This window comes from Caloenas nicobarica, chromosome 1, assembly GCF_036013445.1.
Source record: "Caloenas nicobarica isolate bCalNic1 chromosome 1, bCalNic1.hap1, whole genome shotgun sequence".
Classification (NCBI taxonomy): Eukaryota; Metazoa; Chordata; class Aves; order Columbiformes; family Columbidae; genus Caloenas; species Caloenas nicobarica.
This window is the reverse complement of record NC_088245.1, coordinates 2,792,501-2,809,495: the sequence shown is the minus strand read 5'-3', so window position 1 is coordinate 2,809,495 and position 16,995 is coordinate 2,792,501. Positions and strand designations below refer to the sequence as shown.

At 46.2% G+C, this 16,995-nt stretch overlaps 1 protein-coding gene across 1 annotated transcript in view; it reads left to right on the top strand.

Annotated features, from left to right (window-relative positions):
• Positions 1-16,723: 16,723 nt before the first annotated feature.
• The window catches only part of EXOC4 (exocyst complex component 4), a 415,407-nt gene continuing 415,135 nt past the window's right edge, over positions 16,724-16,995 (top strand). Inside the window, exon 1 of the mRNA XM_065640979.1 lies at positions 16,724-16,809. Within this exon, the coding sequence (XP_065497051.1) occupies positions 16,724-16,809 (86 nt within the window). The remainder of the gene's footprint in view (positions 16,810-16,995) is intronic.

Genomic DNA, 16,995 nt, shown 5'->3' with positions numbered 1-16,995 from the left:
AGGGAAAGACATGTCATAAAATGAAGTTTCTTTAAAGATCTGAGCCAGAAAGCCACTCAGCCCTGCAGGACAGAAGTCCTTCGTTAGCACTGAGCTGTCTGCACTTGGAGGAGAGCCAGAACCAGACATAACCCAAATGACGTCCTCAGACTTGAGCTTCCTCTTGCATCTCCTCCCGGCATGGTGGAAAGTGTCCTCCCAGCCCAGAACATTTGAATGAAGATGTATCTGGAATAGACATTAAAATCTTTGGAAAAGAAGCAGGGCACTGTCGAGTTTCAGTATCAGATATGGTAGAAAAACTTCGGATGCCATCATGCGATTTAGGAATTAGATCTGGTGTATGAGTAGAGAGGACGGGTGAGGCAATATTTTCAGTTGCGTCCCTGGGCATCAGACAAGGGAATGCTGCCCAGTGCATTTTTTTACAGCCTTAGGTGCTGTCACCAACAGCCCCCATAGCAGACTGGTGTCCACAGTCTTCTCAGTGTGAGGGTTCATCAAAAATGGACAGCATGATTGTCATTAATGTGACCATCAGCTCTTCTACAAAATATTTGTAGCGACAGCATAATACAGGAATATGAGAAGTGATGAGGTTGGGTGTGTGGGCCTGGGGCATCACACCATCTTTTCACCACCTCCCCCTACTTACACTCATCAGCTGTAGATAATTCAGTGAATACCAAAGCTTGGGTGTCAAGAGGATGGACCAGACTCTGTTCAGTGGTGCCCAACGACAGGATGAGGGGCAACAGGCACAGACTGAAGCACAGGAGGGTCCATCTGAATATGAGGAGAAACTTCTTTCCTTTGAGGTGCCAGAGCCTGGACCAGGCTGCCCAGAGCGGTTGTGGAGTCTCCTTCTCTGGAGACATTCAAACCCGCCTGGACACATTCCTGTGTGATCTGCTCTGGTGACCCTGCGTTAGCAGGTGGGTTGGACTGGGTGATCTCCAGAGATCCCTTCCAACCCCCACTAGTATGTGATTCTGTGATTCTTGTTGTTACAACAGACAGTCGTGCCAGCACCATTGTTCAAAGCACTCTACAAACTCAGAACATGTTTGCTACTTGCCTTGAAGAGTTTGCAGCCTCCATCGGTAACTCAAGGGACATGTCTGGACTTTTTGAAGGTACGATTAAGCACAGTGCTTCTCTTGTTGTCGTACCTCATCCTTGACATTTTGGGTCTAACTCTTGATATAGCTGGTGGAGTCTATAACAAAGTAGTAACTGAACTGAGCACATTCTGCATGGCTTTTATGTCATGAAAATACGAGTTTCCACTCAATATTTCTAGCTGCCAACAGTGATTTTTGTATTTGAAACCGAGCTGGAAGACCTAAAGGAGTAGTTATGTTTTTTATTACTTCCAGTGCAGAGAACAATTATGGACCAGAGCCCTCTCACACCAAACCTTAAGCACCGCGTAAAATCTGTCAAACTGGTCATAACTAAGAAACTGTTGAACCTCTGAAGCATTTATCATTTGGGTAGCTACTCCAAAAATTTAAGATTTCAGTTTGAAGCTTATAACATGCTTAAAAATATTGTGCTTCTGGACCTTCACCTTCCAAGGAACTCATGCAAGCCATCATAGTTTACTAGATAGTGTGATTTTAGAGGGTGGAAGCTATTGGAGAGAGAGCGTATGAGAGACAGGAGCAAACATTCATTTCACTTGGGTGTGCATTCTCGTCACCGTGATGGCCCTCAAGCACGTCCATCTGTCTGCGTGACCGAACCTCATGAGTAGAATGAGTTTTGCCCCACAAAAAGTTACAGACTGGCTTGCGGTGAGGAGAGCCAGATTGCTTGCTTTGCTCTTTCAGCAAAGAAATGGAGGAAAACCTCATCAATCCAAGCCAGTTATGGGCTGGTACAGGCACTACAGCAAGAGAGAAGTAGAGTCCCAAATCAGTAAATAGATAATTCAGACAAAAGTAAGTAAGGTGGAGGAACAAATGCATGGGGCAATTTAGGTTCTTGCTTCAGAGCACGTAAGGAATCAGCACCAAGGAAGGAAAAGGACCCAGGAGTCCTGCACTTGAGGTGACGTGGGATGGAGCCTGAAGACGCCCCAGGAAGAAGGGGATGGCTGGACCAGCAGCTCAGCTGAACTCGGGTTACTCTGCGTAAAGAGGGAGCTTTTGCCAAATTTCATCAGGTTTAAGCGAGGATAGATTTGCCATTTCATCAGAGTTTTGACTTCTGTTGCAGGATCTTGTGATTTAAGCAAGCCAATGCACAGCAAGGTGAAATGCCCTTTGAGCCCGCTGGGAAAATTCGCATCAACTTTTGACCACAAAGCCTGGGAGCTGCCATGTGAGCTGAACGTGAATTTAATCAGGTCCTTTATGGCATGGCTTCCGAAGCAGGAAGAAAAATTGGGCAACTGACAGAAATCTGCCGGGTTTGAACAGGGAAGGCAGGAGCTGGGAGAAGATAAAGCGTATAAATGTGGATGTTCTCTGTATCCTGCATTATTGCTGCATTAGCTGTGTCAATCCGACACAGTAACTCGAAATGCAGAGAGACAGCGTATTCTGATTTAGCAAAGCCCATTACATTTACAAAGACTCAGGAGAGATGTCCCAGCAAGACGGTGATGTAATAACTACAAGAAAATGTATTTTCAGAAAGATAGGCCCTTAGCTAAACTGTATGCACCGGGGGATGTCTCTGCAGAAAGCCTCAGTTATTACTTTCTTAAAATCCTCATTACATTTCCAGTTCTATAAAAACTGAGTAATTACTGTCTTCAATTACCTCTTGGCGCCAACTCGATTAATGTCCTTTACACCGATTGCTTTTTGAACTGTTGGAGAGAAAAGATGATCTGGGTCAACTCTATAAATGGTCTTTTCAATGTCTTTTTAGCTTAAAAAGTAGGGACTCATGTTTTCAGGGAAGGGCCATCACTTCATTGCTCAGAGGAGTTGTAATGGATGGACTGTAGGGAGCCAGACTTTCAATAACAGGGTCCAAAATTTAGGTGATTCCAGTGGATCAGCCATTCGAGGTATTTTTTTCTCTCTCTTTCCCCGCAAACACCCTCGCTTTAAACCCCTGGGATCTAAGCTAGAGCGATGGCACTAAGTGGGAGGATCAATGGTTGTCTATACTGGCTTTAATAATTAAAGCTATTGAGCCATTTTGTCTTGGCTCAACAAACAGGGCTAACAGGTCACTCATGCTGGCCTTGTAAATTGATTCTTTTTCTACAGACAATATTAGGGTCAGGGGGCTTGACTGACCTGCTCTCCCAGATCTTGGTATAAACAACCGTTGATTGGGACCATCTGGCCACAATTTGGCTCAGGACATTCATTATTCTCAGCAGGAAAATGCTTTTATCTTCTAGCAGAAGCAAGCGGTGTGATGCCACTGAGGTTTTGTCTCCTCTGCACCGTAGAATGGGACAGCACGTGGGATTTGTTGCCGGTAGAGATGTCCATGACCTCAGGATCTGATATCTCTTTATAATTTGAATTCTGTCTTCAGGCCCTGGGGTGCACCCAGCACAGCACGGCCAGCCGGGCAGGGAGGGGATGGTCCCGCTCTGCTCTGCGCTGGGGCGGCCTCACCTGGAGCATCCACCGTGTGCAGGGCTGGGGACACAGGAGAAAAAGGAGACAAAGATACTGGAGAGTGTCCAGAATAGGCTACAAAGTTGGCGAAGGGTTTGGAGGCGAAGCCGCATGAGGAGCTGCTGAAGTCACTGGGTTTGTTCAACCTGGAGAAAGGCTGAGGGAGCTGGGTCTCTTTAGTTTGGAGGAGACTGAGGGGTGACTTCATTAATAGTTATAAATATATAAAGGGTGAGTGTCACGAGGATGGAGTCGGGCTCTTCTCAGTGACAACCAATGGTAAGACAAGTGGTAATGGGTTCAAACTGGAATACAAGAGGTGCCACTTAAATTTGAGAAGAAACTTCTTCTCAGTGAGGGTGCCAGAGCCTGGCCCAGGCTGCCCAGGGAGGTTGTGGAGTCTCCTTCTCTGCAGACATTCCAACCCGCCTGGACACCTTCTGTGTAACCTCATCTGGGTGTTCCTGCTCCGGCGGGGGGATTGGACTGAATGAGCTTTCGAGGTCCCTTCCAATCCCTGACATTCTGTGATTCTGTGTGATTCTGTGAGAAGAGGAGACTGAGGGCAGAGCTCATGGGGCTGCAGCTTCCTCACAAGGGCAGCAGGAGGGACAGGGCTGAGCTCTTCTCTTTAGTGACCAGTGACAGAACCTGAGGGAATGGCAGGAAGATGTGCCAGGGTGGGGTCAGGTTGGATATTAGGAAAAGGTTCTTCACCCAGAGGGTGCTGGACACTGGAACGGGCTCCCCAGGGAGGTGTCACGGCCCCAACCTGACAGTGTTCAAGAAGAGACTGGACAACGTCCTCAGACACACAGTGTGACCTGTGGGGTTGTCTGTGCAGGGACAGGAGTTGGACTCGATGGTCCTTTTGGGTCCCTTCCAACTCAGGACATTCTGTGATTCTATGATTCATTTTGGGATTTGTGTGCCGTGCTGGGCAAATGCTCTAGGAAACTTTATCAGCCACTCGTCTGCTTCAGCATCCAATACCGATCCAGCGAGGTAAACACAGGAATATCTTCGACTGTCAGGGAATGATCTGGAAGGGGATGGAGGGGAGGAGGGAGAGGACCATGGACACTTGACCAATGTTGGGGATGCTCCTGGATGACTTGACCTATCCTAGGAAATCTCACGCTGCAACTTGGCCTCCTGCCCCCCAGAGCGCCTTCCCGGGCCCTGTTGGCATTTGGCCAGTCACCAGGAGGAAGCCTGAGCCAATCTTCTAAAACGCCACAGGATTAGGTGACCTGGAGATCTGCTGGCTCCTTCCCTCAACACAGCAGGGAGTGATCCATGGACTACTTCCAGAATCCAGGTTGAGTCCTTCCCTCACATCACAATCTTCCTTCTTCCTTCTAAAATCAGCCAAGCAATTCTCTTAACTTCCTGATCCTGGCCTTTCTTAGGGAGCCCATCTCTTCTCCAAAGGTTTCCACACTTCTGGCTACTTGCTGCAGCTCCAGGCCATCACCTTGACTAATCCATCCTCCATCATGCAGCCACGCAGATGCCTCCAGCTAAAGACCCCACCGTTTTCTGCCAGCTGATTTTTGGAGTCACCTGGGTCAAGATCTTCAAAGAAACCAATCCACCAGGTTCTTGTTTTAACTCGAAGAGCCAGTCACTGCTAGCACTAATTGGAGGGATACTGTGTGCTAAAGACTCCAGCATTTCTGCTGTATCTCATGCAGGGTTTGCAACTGGCACTGAGCGTCACATTGTGGGTGCTGCCCTATTCTGTACCCCCCAGATACATGTTTAAAGGTCTTACAGGCACAACTACGTGATCTACAGCCACTCTCTGACTGTGGCAGACATTTTTCCATTTATCTGGAGTTCTGCATCCAGTCCTGGGCTCCCCAGTTTAAGAAGGACAAGGAATTACTGGACGGAGTCCAGCGGTGGGTCACAAAGATGCTGAGGGGTCTGGAGCATCTTTGTGATGAGGAGACACTGAGAGAGCTGGGGCTGTTCAGCTGGAGAAGAGAAGCTGAGAGGGGATCTCATCAGTGGTTATAAATATCTCCAGGGTGGGTGTCAGAGGATGGAGCAGACTCTGTTCAGTGGTGCCCAACGACAGGATGAGGGGCAACGGGCACAGACTGAAGCTCAGGAGGTTCCATCTGAATACGAGGAGAAACTTCTTTCCTTTGAGGTGCCAGAGCCTGGACCAGGCTGCCCAGAGAGGTTGTGGAGTCTCCTTCTCTGGAGACATTCAAACCCGCCTGGACACATTCCTGTGTGATCTGCTCTGGTGACCCTGGATGAGCAGGTGGGTTGGACTGGGTGATCTCCAGAGGTCCCTCCCAACCCCAGCCAGTCTGTGGTTCTGTGATTATACTACAAGCCTTGGAGACATATTCCAAAAATCCATCTCCTCCTCCCACCTGTTTCCATGTGGCAGGAGAAGTTCAGCCTGAAAAAAGTTCTGCAGTCGCTGAGGATTAATGTCAATTTATAATGCCAAATCCAGATATGAGTTGCCAAAGGTCTTATTTGTGTAAAGGATTTTCAAGCACAGACAATCCGAAATTCACTCCTTGCAGCACAATAAAACAGTCCCCAGCAGAATATTATTCCGTGGTTGGGTTTCATAGTATTATAATCTCACCTGTCTGTATTTTGATAGTCGGGTCTTGGTGTTTAACTCAAAGCTCTCTTGTGCTCTGGCAATGTTCTCATTCCTTCGTCAGGCCCCCAGTGCCACTTTTCTAATCAAGGCTTTCTGCATCCCTCGATCTCAGCCTGAATTTTCTCTTTTTTCCTTTGATACCTGCATGTGTTTGGAACATTGGAGTTTTACACATAAGATCTTGATTCTTTTGTTGATGTTTTGCTCATTTTGACACAGGACTCTGGTGAAAGTGTATGCTACTGTCTTTCTGCTGTCCCAATTAACACAGGCAGAGTGGGATCTTCGCTACCAGAGATGTCAATCTGGAATATTTCATTGCAGAGAAAAAAATGTATATTTAAAAAAAAATACATGGGAAATTTAAATATTAGGGAGCTACTGCAATTCAAAGAACTTCAGCCTGGGACTGAAAAAAACATCGTTCCCTCTCCTGAGCACTTGTAGACTTCAGTGTGGGTTGGATGCTCACCAGGAGGGAAGGGGTTTGAAGCTCCGCTCGAGGCAGGGCAGGGATGAGTGGCTACCACAGGAGGCCACTTCTTCCTTTGACAGGGGCTCAGACAGCGAGTGGACAAATCTAGGTGTGCATTGGATGGGTAAACGGTAACCTAACATCAGATTTTTTAAAGTGAGACACAGAAAGTAGCTTCATTCTGGGTGAGAACAAGGGCAGTGAGGAGCTCTGCTGGGGTGAAGATGCTTCTGAGCTGCAAAATGAAAAATTTATGCATCAAGGGATAGTTATTGGTGAAAATGTAGGCACTTAGACAGGCTGCAGGGATTTTCATAGAATTATAGAATAGTTTGGGTTGGGAGGGACCTTCAAAGGTCATCTAGTCCAACTCTCTTGCCGTGAGCAGGGACATCTTCACCCAGATCAAGTGGTTTCTTCTTTTGAAGAAGAGAATTTTGCTGCAATCCGCAAGGTCCATCATTGTCACACAGGGAGATCTATGGAGGAGAGAGTTGGATCCACATTATCAGGGGTTTCAGGTGTGTGCCAGCGTCCCTGCTCCATTTACTGCGCTGCCTCCAGACCTTGTTCTGTACTCGCTGCTCTTTCTCAGCTCAGGGAGACCCGAGCATTGGGGAGCAGTGTGGAAACAGAGGGAAAGAGTGAAGCCAAACAAAAGAAAAAAACCTCCAGATTTTGTTTTCATTCATGTTGATTAATATTTCAAGCTGTGGTGGGTATAAAATACTCAGAGGTATTCTAGCCCCTTCCTACCTCCACTGAAGGCAGAACTACACTGAGGAAAGTATCAACCCCCATGGCTTTTCCTGCCATCACATCCCGGTGACTTCTGGACCCACTGAACTAAAACTACTTCAGACAAATGGATTCTTTACTGAAAAGGCAGCAGCAGTTTTCCAAAGGTTCCAAAATTTACTGAGCTCATAATGACTACAGCCAGTCACCGAGACTGTGATTGGGCGATCAAGATGTTCATAACCCAAGGCTATGCACTTATTCCTTTTTCCCTTGGAAAAATTAGAGTGAGTGTGTGTTGTATCTTCTCTGGTTCCTGTTTACCTCGGTGAGAAAAGCATGCAACAAAGGCTGTTCGCCGTTTTGTGCTTTTTGACCCTGCCCAAATCCATGGTCTATGGCTGACTTGTTGAAACCCCCCTGTGCCCATGGGCATGGCTGTGGTGGGGCCGGTCTGCTCTCTGGAACGGTGTCCTATGGTGACCCATGGGGGCATCTTGCTGCTAATAAAGGAGAATTGCAGAAGAGCACAAGTCTAGCATGAATATTTGTTCTCGTCATCCTGAGACGTGCATGTTCTGGACATGTAGACAAAGCTCAGAGAGATTTGTAGCCAAATTTTGTCAAGTCGTGTGCATTGGTTATGAGACACAAAGAGTTTGCCTCCTGCATCCTACTTCTCCAAAGCCAGGTTTATATTTCATGCAGTTGTAGCACAAGTCCTCATTTTCTGTGAATATCTGGGACACCAGAAAAGGTTGTTGCATGCTAAAGGCCCTGTAATGGGTTAAGAATTCATTTAACCTGCGATGTTCTTCACATCACTCAGCCTCAGATTATGTCGTTGCATGAAGGAGTCACAGCCACAGGAGCAGAAGAAGGTTGAGAGGTCTGGAGATCTTCTGACATAGTGAGATCAGATGGCTGGAGCATTGGGCAAGAGAAATTAAAACAGGACACAATTTTAGTAGGAAGGTCAAACATCTGTTGGAGGAGGTTATGATGGGTGAGTCTTTCTGGGCAGTTTTGCAGGACTCACTGCATGAAGTTCCCTGGTCTAGGTTATGCAAGTTAGACAAAGTCATCATGGTGTCCACCTCTCACCTTAAGAGCAACAAAACCAATATAAACTCCACGACTTACATTTCAACCTTCGCCGAGGTGTATTTTACTATCCCGCTTAATTATGCTACATAAATCTCCACTACACCAAGGTTAAAATGTGGCCTCTGCTCTGATGAGTTTGTAATTTAAATAGATGAGACACATGAGTTTAAGAAGCAAAAGGATATAACACAGAAATCAGCACCATGATGACTTGTAAATTCAGGTTGTGTCATTATAATTTTAAATATATCGATGGTGTTTAGTGGAAGGGATTAACGAAATGTAGAGATTAAAGAAGATAGGATGTAGTGAAAAGGCAGGAGATGAATTGGGACAAAATGGGGAATGGAGGGCAGTAGTGAAGGGGTGATGAAAGACAGAAAAAGAAGTGGTTGAATGGTCTTCAGCATCTGAACGCTTGTTTTCAGCACTTTCCGTGACAGACACGTACTAGTTTGTGACAGATACCTATTAGTTGTGCTGACCTAATTTTTCACCAGATCCCTGGAGCTGGGTACTCCTTGAATTGTTTTTCTTTTCCAAACTCACAAAGATCATTCATTGCATGAATGATGGGGCTTGCCTTTCCTGAAGGGGAATTGTTAAAAACCAACACCAGTTGCACCAATGCCATCTTGAAAGTAGATGTGAAAAGACTTTTTAGTTAATTTTATTGCATTATGCTTCATTTTATAGATGTATAGCAGATTACACTTCATTTTCTTGCTGGGCATTATTGCCTTACCAGATTTTAAATGGGAATTGCAAAACCTTTGCTACATCGTTTGGAAATTACTTCATTACACCACCATCTCCAGGAACTTTTCGGATGCACTGACAATTTAAATTCCTGCAATATCATAAAGAAGATCCCCAAGAGACTCATCCTTCTTGTGTTTCAAAGGCCACCTGGACCTCATTTTCCTAAGGTTATTATGATGGGCTGGCTCTATGCCACTCACATCTCTTAATCCAGTGCCAGGTCTTCTGGTGACTGCACCATCACTGATGAATCAGTACGAAATAAAGTGGATTTAAGTCTGTTCCTGTAGATTTGGTGCTTCAATTTGCTCTTTATCACAATGATTTCAAAGCTGCCGTGCCTGTAGCTCCGAGTGTCCTCATTCTTCAACTACCCACAAACACTTCATGACACCAAATATTTGGGACTTAGCGTCACTGCCATCTCGCAGATTAGTTACTATTAAACAGTTTCCAAACTGAACTTTGAAACTGTTTGATGGGTACGTCCAGAGATTTTAGATTTGTCCAGCCTGAGAACCAGGCCAGTGAACACTTCGTAGAATCATTTCGGTTGGAACAGACCCTCAGGATAATCGAGTCCAACCATAACCTAACTCTGGCACTAAACCATGTCCCTAAGAACCTCGTCTAAACGCCTTTTGAGGGCTCATCTTGCCCACCAAACTGGAATAATTCAAATCAAAGGCAGCAAGAAGCAAACATTGCCAAAAAACACGGCAGCGACACCTGACATATAGAAGCATTGGTATCACGCACATCTGAAGTTGCTGCTCTGGTATTGTGGTATTACGCTGCAGAAAGCATGCAGGGGTTTTTATTAAAGAAACTCCCACAAAGAAACGCTGCTTCTCACCGATGTTTTGTCTTAGTGAAAATGCAGGACGATAACTTGCTGGTCAGAGAGTGGGGAGGCTCAGATTTCTAACAGAGAACCACAGAATAGTTTGGGTCGAAAGGGCCCTTCCCAGCTCCCCCAGTGCCCCCCCTGCCATGAGCAGGGACATCTGCACCAGCTCAGGTTGCTCAGAGCCCCGTCCAGCCTGGCCTGGGATGTCTCCAGGGATGGTTCAGCCACCACCTCTCTGGCCAACCTGGGCCAGGCTCTCACCACCCTCAGGGGCAACAATTTCTTCTTTATATCCAGCCTGAATCTCCCTCCTTTAGTTTAAAACCATCACCCCGTGTCCTATTGCAACAGGCCCTGCTAAAAATTCTGTCCCCATCTTTTTTATCGGCCCCTTTTGAGTTCAGAAAGGCTGCACTAAGGTCTCTCCGGAGCTTCTCTTCTCCAGCTGAACACCCCAACTCTCCCAGCCTTTACCCCACAGGAGGACATTGGGGAAAACCCTTTCAGAGGCACCACTGACTCCCTGTGATGTCCTTCCGATGCATTGAACCATAGACTGGGTGTAGATCATTCCGGTTTCTTCTTCTTCTTGGCAGCAAAACTTTGTGACTGTAAGGTAAGGAGGGTTTGTTGTTGCGTGCTTGATTTTTGTATCACTGGGTCACAGCTTCTCCTGTAAAATGGGGGTTATGATGTTTGCCAGTGATACATTTACTTTGTCGAAAGTGCTATAGAAGTACAACAACTGTCATATTCTCCTTCTCTTCTATCACTTCATAGTAAATTAAATTTGAGGCCAAAAGGACTGTTCAGCTGCTGAAAGTTATGCCCCATTTTCTGCAAGGGAAGCCTTGAAATTGCATGTCTGATGTCTCATTTCGGAAGGATCGATACCGCTGCTGCTTTTCTTGAAAATACAAGAGTGCATTGCTGCTACTAGGAGTTTTACTTACTTCAGTTCAAGTTTTTGTTGTTTCTCTTGCCTGAAGCTGCTAGTTACACAAAACAGAAAATATCCAAAGCTGTATTCAGTAGGATGAAATATTTCTGCGAGCACTGGAATTTATGAAGTCTTTTCTCTGATGGGTTTGTATGTCATGCTTGGCCGTCTCCAGTTTAATAAGGTGGAGCTCTGATCTAAGGGTATTTCCTGGGGTTGAGGCATTCATTACCTCTCCCTCCCATGGGAATTTGCTGGAAGAAACCAGCTAAGTGGTTTCACCACTTCAACAGGAATTTGGGACTTTCTTTTCTATCCAGCCACCTCTTTACTCCAAACTGTCGGAATTTACTGGCACCCAAGGCAAGTGTTGAGGCCCAACAAATCCACAAGTCATTACACGGAGACCGATGGTCAGCTAGACATGGAGAACTTAATGGAGCTGGTTTAAAATGAAAACCTTGTGGGTAAGATCTGAGAACTCCTTATAAAAGGGCTGGGGGAAAAAAAGAGCATAATTAATCACAAGAGAGTCAGGATGTGAGCGCTGGGGTTTTTTGTCTGTTACACACCTCAGGTTTTCCATGGTTCCAAATGAAGATCAGGCTTAAAGATTTTCATTTCAACGTGCAGCCTGCAGCCGTTCACCTGAACAAGATGAGGAGCGACAGGCTGAGGATTTGGAAGGTACCTGAGGACAACTGGATACTAGACATCAAATGGGAGGCTTGTCTTAGCCAGAAGATGGAAGGCACCATTTGTAAGTCGCGTTTAGGTTTCCTAAGCCCAAGGTTTGATGCGTCTACAATACCCAATAATGACAAAAAACGTAACATTCCTCCTATAGTTATTATTACTACCAGAAAGCTCTTAAGCTGAACAAAGCCCTCATGCAAAAATACAGCCGTGTGTTGCTGAGGAGGCTGTGGAGTGTGTTGAAGCTCCTGGAGGGTGAAAGAAGACGCTGGGGCTCAAGCCGCACGTGACTCCGTAACAGCATTAAGGTTAACGATGTTAGAAAGCTGCTCTACCAGCTGGCAATTTGCTGTTTCCCAGGCCATGAGATCAATTAACAAAACAAGTCATGATAAAAGATTATTCCATGGGATAAATTATTGGGTTTCTCTCTCTTTTTTCTGACATGTGTCTTTCTGGCCAGGTCACCAACTGCACGAACAAACTGGTTCGGTGTCACCTCTGTGTAGCAGTAGGGATTGCACAATTGTAAAACCAGCATTCCCTTAGTGAATTTAAGTAAAATAAAGGGAAAAATAAACCACAGTAATGGGTTTTTTTAAATGATTTGCAGAAGAACAGCTCATCATCTTTCACAGTGTTTTACCTGCTCATGAAGACAAACCCCTCACACTCCGGCTCTGGTTTCCTTCAGGGATTGCGTTACCACAGGCTCTGTGGCTTTGACATTGGAAATGCCGCAGTACTTTTCCACTTAGCTCAATCTCAGTTACTATTTTTTCCTGCAGCAGCGGTACACAGTGCAACTTGGGAAATGTCAGGAGGCAAAAAAACACAATAAGAAGGCATTTGAATCATACCTCTGGCTTGATTCCCAGCATTAAGCCAGGCAACGACTTCTCCTGCCCCATGAGCTGCTTACTTCTTATTTACAAGCTCAGACAGAAAGAACTGATGGCAGCTACATGCTGGGAGGAGATACTGATTGTTGTCATGTAGAAAATCCAAAAAAACAACCTAAACCACCTTTAGCTCAGACTTATATAATGGTTAATAGGAATAACAAGGTTATCCAGAGGAGTGACCAACCATAGGGCCAAACCCTGACGTTTCAGCACACTTTTATTCTGTTCTTATTCAGGCAGATTGGTAAAGCCTGATAAAGCTTCATAAGAAAATCAGAATTAAGTCTGTTACAAAGTATGGTGTCCTGGGACCTGATTCTTTGACCACGGACAATTTCAGTGTAATGCAGCTGATGTCAGGGTGCCAAGCTCCGGAAGAAGAGGTAATATATTCTATTAAACTGACTGATAGATGCCAACTGAATTATGCTCGCTTTATACAAGAAAAAATTGCTCCTACAATCTTAGATGAAAACTCTGGCCTTCACTCTGCTCCCATTTGCACTGGCGCAAGTCAAAGGTAATTTCATTATAACTAATATAAACGCATCACAGACAAGGCAATTACACCTGTAAGATACCGGTGTGAGCCGAACCCTTTCGTCTGACATTTCCACTAATGTTTGAAATGAAATAACGAAGGAAAATGTGGTATTTTTTTAAATGTTAAACCTGGGGACGAGAGACTGGCGTGTACAACGGCAGCGAGCGTTGGTAACTCTGTTCGATTTAGGAATTCCCAAGTAACACTTATAAAAGAACTGCTTTGCCTGTGCCTATTTAGGGGTTTTTTTTGGCCCAGTGGATGAGAAACGGCCTCCGCGTCGAGCCCTTTCCTTTTCTTTCCGTATGAAGGGAGGATGAGGACGAGGAGTGAAACCACCTGCGCTTCCCGATCCCTTCTGGTTTGGGGAAATTCTTTACCGAGCCCCTCTGAGACTTACAGGCACGTCGTGACAGTGGTTAATTCATCATCAATAAAATTTTTGGGTCAGTTTGAACTTTATTTGGTTTCGATACTCATGGGTCCACTCATTCTGCTAGATATATCTCACAGTGCTAAAATGCTGTTGTGAAAGACATATGAAAAGTACGTTTCTGTCCCTTGATTTCCAATCCATCAGTTTTCAGATCGAGATCCTTTCTTGCAAGGTGTGTAAGGAGAAAATGCCGTTTTCATAACAATTCATCCTCATCGTATCATATATTATTGATGAAGAAAGACCTCAGTGTTCATGTGCTGCATCGGCCAGAACTATGTTTTTTTTTTCTTTTGTTTAAAAAAAAAGAGAAATTCACAACCTGTAGCTCTGCTTGGGTCGGGAGTGAAGGGAAAGGGCTTGTAAATGAAACAAGGCGGTGGTTTAGCAATTAGAGGCCGGGATTGAAAGTCAGCAAGGTTACAGTTCTGCGGGAGATTCGCTGTTTGTCCTGATGAAGTTCCTCCTAAATGAGGTGATTATCGTAGCTGTCAGGAATGAAAAGGCAGGACACATTGATTTCATCCCCACTGCAATCTCCAGGACGTGCCGGTGCAGAGCAGTCAATATGAATTGCCAATTAAAAAAAACAAACCACGAAACCAAACAATATTGGCAAGTCGGCAGTTTGAGAAAAAACTCCCTCCAGCCAGTGCATAAAACTCCTGCCATTCTAATCACCATCCTCGAGCAAAAGCTTTAGCAAACCTGCCCAGAAAATCAACGAAGATGAGCTTTTTTTTTTGGCGTAGCTGAATAGCAAATTGTGGAGCTGAGAGCCTGTCTGCGCAGGGGAAATGAAGCAGAACAGCTATATAGGAACACACTCCTAGCGCACACCCTATCTGGGGATAAAAATCACTTTACTTCAGAGTAATTATTCTGTGCTGAAAACACATTGGTTATTCAGGAATAAAGTATCTTTTATTTCCGAATTGAAGTGCCTGTGCTCCTGTTCTGCCATTCTGCTAATGATAATAGATACAGCCGTTGATTATAATAAATATTCTTCCACAATAGCTGCTGTGGAAATCTTCCCCTTGTAAATAAGCCCTAGGAATATCGTGCTTCCAATTACTTTATATTTCAAATACAGCTCATATAAATGGATACTGTTGACTTACCTATACATTTCAGCGATTTTCATGCAATTAAAATTGTTAATGTGAAGCTTTGGGTTGAAGAAACAACTCCAGAATAGCAGCCAGGAGTAGTGTCTTTGACACAACAGAGTGAATACGATTTAAAGAACAACCAGCAGCTATTACTACCTGACCGTAGCGCACTTGCTAAAGAATTCCTGCCTCTGCGATAACAAACCTGGGTCTGGCATGGTGCTTCTAACACAAGCTGTCAAAGGATTTGACCCCAGAGGTGTCATTATCCCTCATCTGCAAATGGGGAAAGCGAGGCCACAGCTGGGAGATGATTTATTTGACATTGCCCAGCAAGGCGATGAAAAGCAACCTTTGGTTTTTGAACCCTGAACACAGCGGCGTATACAGAATCACAGGATGGTTGGGGTTGGAAGGGACCTCTGGAGATCATCCAGTCCAACCCACCTGCTAACGCAGGGTCACCAGAGCAGATCACACAGGAATGTGTCCAGGCGGTTTTCAATGTCTCCAGAGAAGGAGACTCCACAAACTCTCTGGGCAGCCTGGTCCAGGCTCTGGCACCTCAAAGGAAAGAAGTTTCTCCTCATATTCAGATGGACCCTCCTGTGCTTCAGTCTGTGCCCGTTGCCCCTCATCCTGTCGTTGGGCACCACTGAACAGAGTCTGGTCCATCCTCTGACACCCACCCTGGAGATATTTATAACCATTGATGAGATCCCCCCGCAGCTTCTCTTCTCCAGCTGAACAGCCCCAGCTCTCTGTGTCTCTTCATCAGAAAGATGCTCCAGACCCCTCATCATCTTTGTGTCCCTCCACTGGACTCCCTCCAGTAATTCCTTGTCCTTCTTAAACTGGGGAGCCCAGACCTGGACACCGAACTCCAGATGCGGCCCCACCAGGGCAGAGCAGAGGGGGAGGAACAACCTCCCTCACCTGCTGGTCACACTTTTCCTAACGCACCCCAGGGACCATTGGCCTCTTGGCCACAAGGGCACATTGGTGACTCCTGGCCAACTCCTTTCCTTTTCTAAAGGTGACGATTCTGTGGCAAGAGATGGAGCCCATCAATGGTAAAGCAAGTACTGTGGGCAAGTACATTGGCCTGCAGCAAGCACTGGGCGTTGAAGATCTGCCACTTCCAGCCACTTTGTGAACTGACTCAGCTTTGCCACCTCTGGCTGTGCAAAACCCACAATTCTAATGCAAAACGCCGACCAGCTCGGGTTTCACTTTCAGACCCGACTTCAAAAATCACCTGGGCTGTTTCAGCTTGACTCACCTCGCTGCCTTCCCAGGGAAACCCAGGGAAGGCTATTTTTAAAAAAACACCACGACTGGAAGACATTAAATTAAGTGACACTTCAGCAACCCCTATAGATGTACTTAAAACCAGAACCCACTCGAGGCTGCGGCACACAGTTAATATTTAGAAATAACTATTTTGTAGGGCACGTTATTCTCAGTAGCTAGTGCATTTTGTTCATTTTACGCCCTATAAACCTTTAAATCCTTTGTTGTTTAGCCCAGTGAAGGCCCAGGAACACGTCAGGCCCTATGATTGGCTTTGTCTCCTCACACTCCCCGCCATTGCCTGCAGTTTCCGGAGCAAATAATGACTTTTGGGCACGGCTCTCTTTGCACAGTCTTGTTTGGTGAGTAATTTCTTAATGTGTTAATAGATTTTAAGCGACTTTCAAAGCAGGGATTGTACCCTCGACGGCGCGTTCCTGGCACCTTCATGGGCCACAAAAACTACAACTCCCAGAGGGCTTCGCGGCGCCGCCGCGACGCAGCTCGATACCTCACGCCCCGCCCTTCTCGCCTTTTATTGGCTCACAGACGCGCATACGCCCGCCTCCTCTCTTCTTATTGGCTGCGCCGCGGCAACGCGGTTGGTTGTCTGTGTTGGAGGGGGTGCAAGATGGCGGCGGGCGAGGCGGCGGGGCGATACCGGAGCAGCATGAGCAAGAGCAAGGACCCGTCGGGGCTGCTCATCTCTGTGATCAGGTAGGGGCGGCCCCGCTCCGCAGCCTCCTGTTCCCCCGCTCCTGGGGGTGACCCAGGGGTGTGTGCGGGCCCGGTAGTGCTGAGGGGCCCTAACCCGGCCTGGGCTTCCAGGGCCTGGAGGCCTCAGTGTTGGGGAGGCCTTGTCCTGAGGGGCGTCCTGAGGGGTGTCCTGCTGTCCTCCTGCCC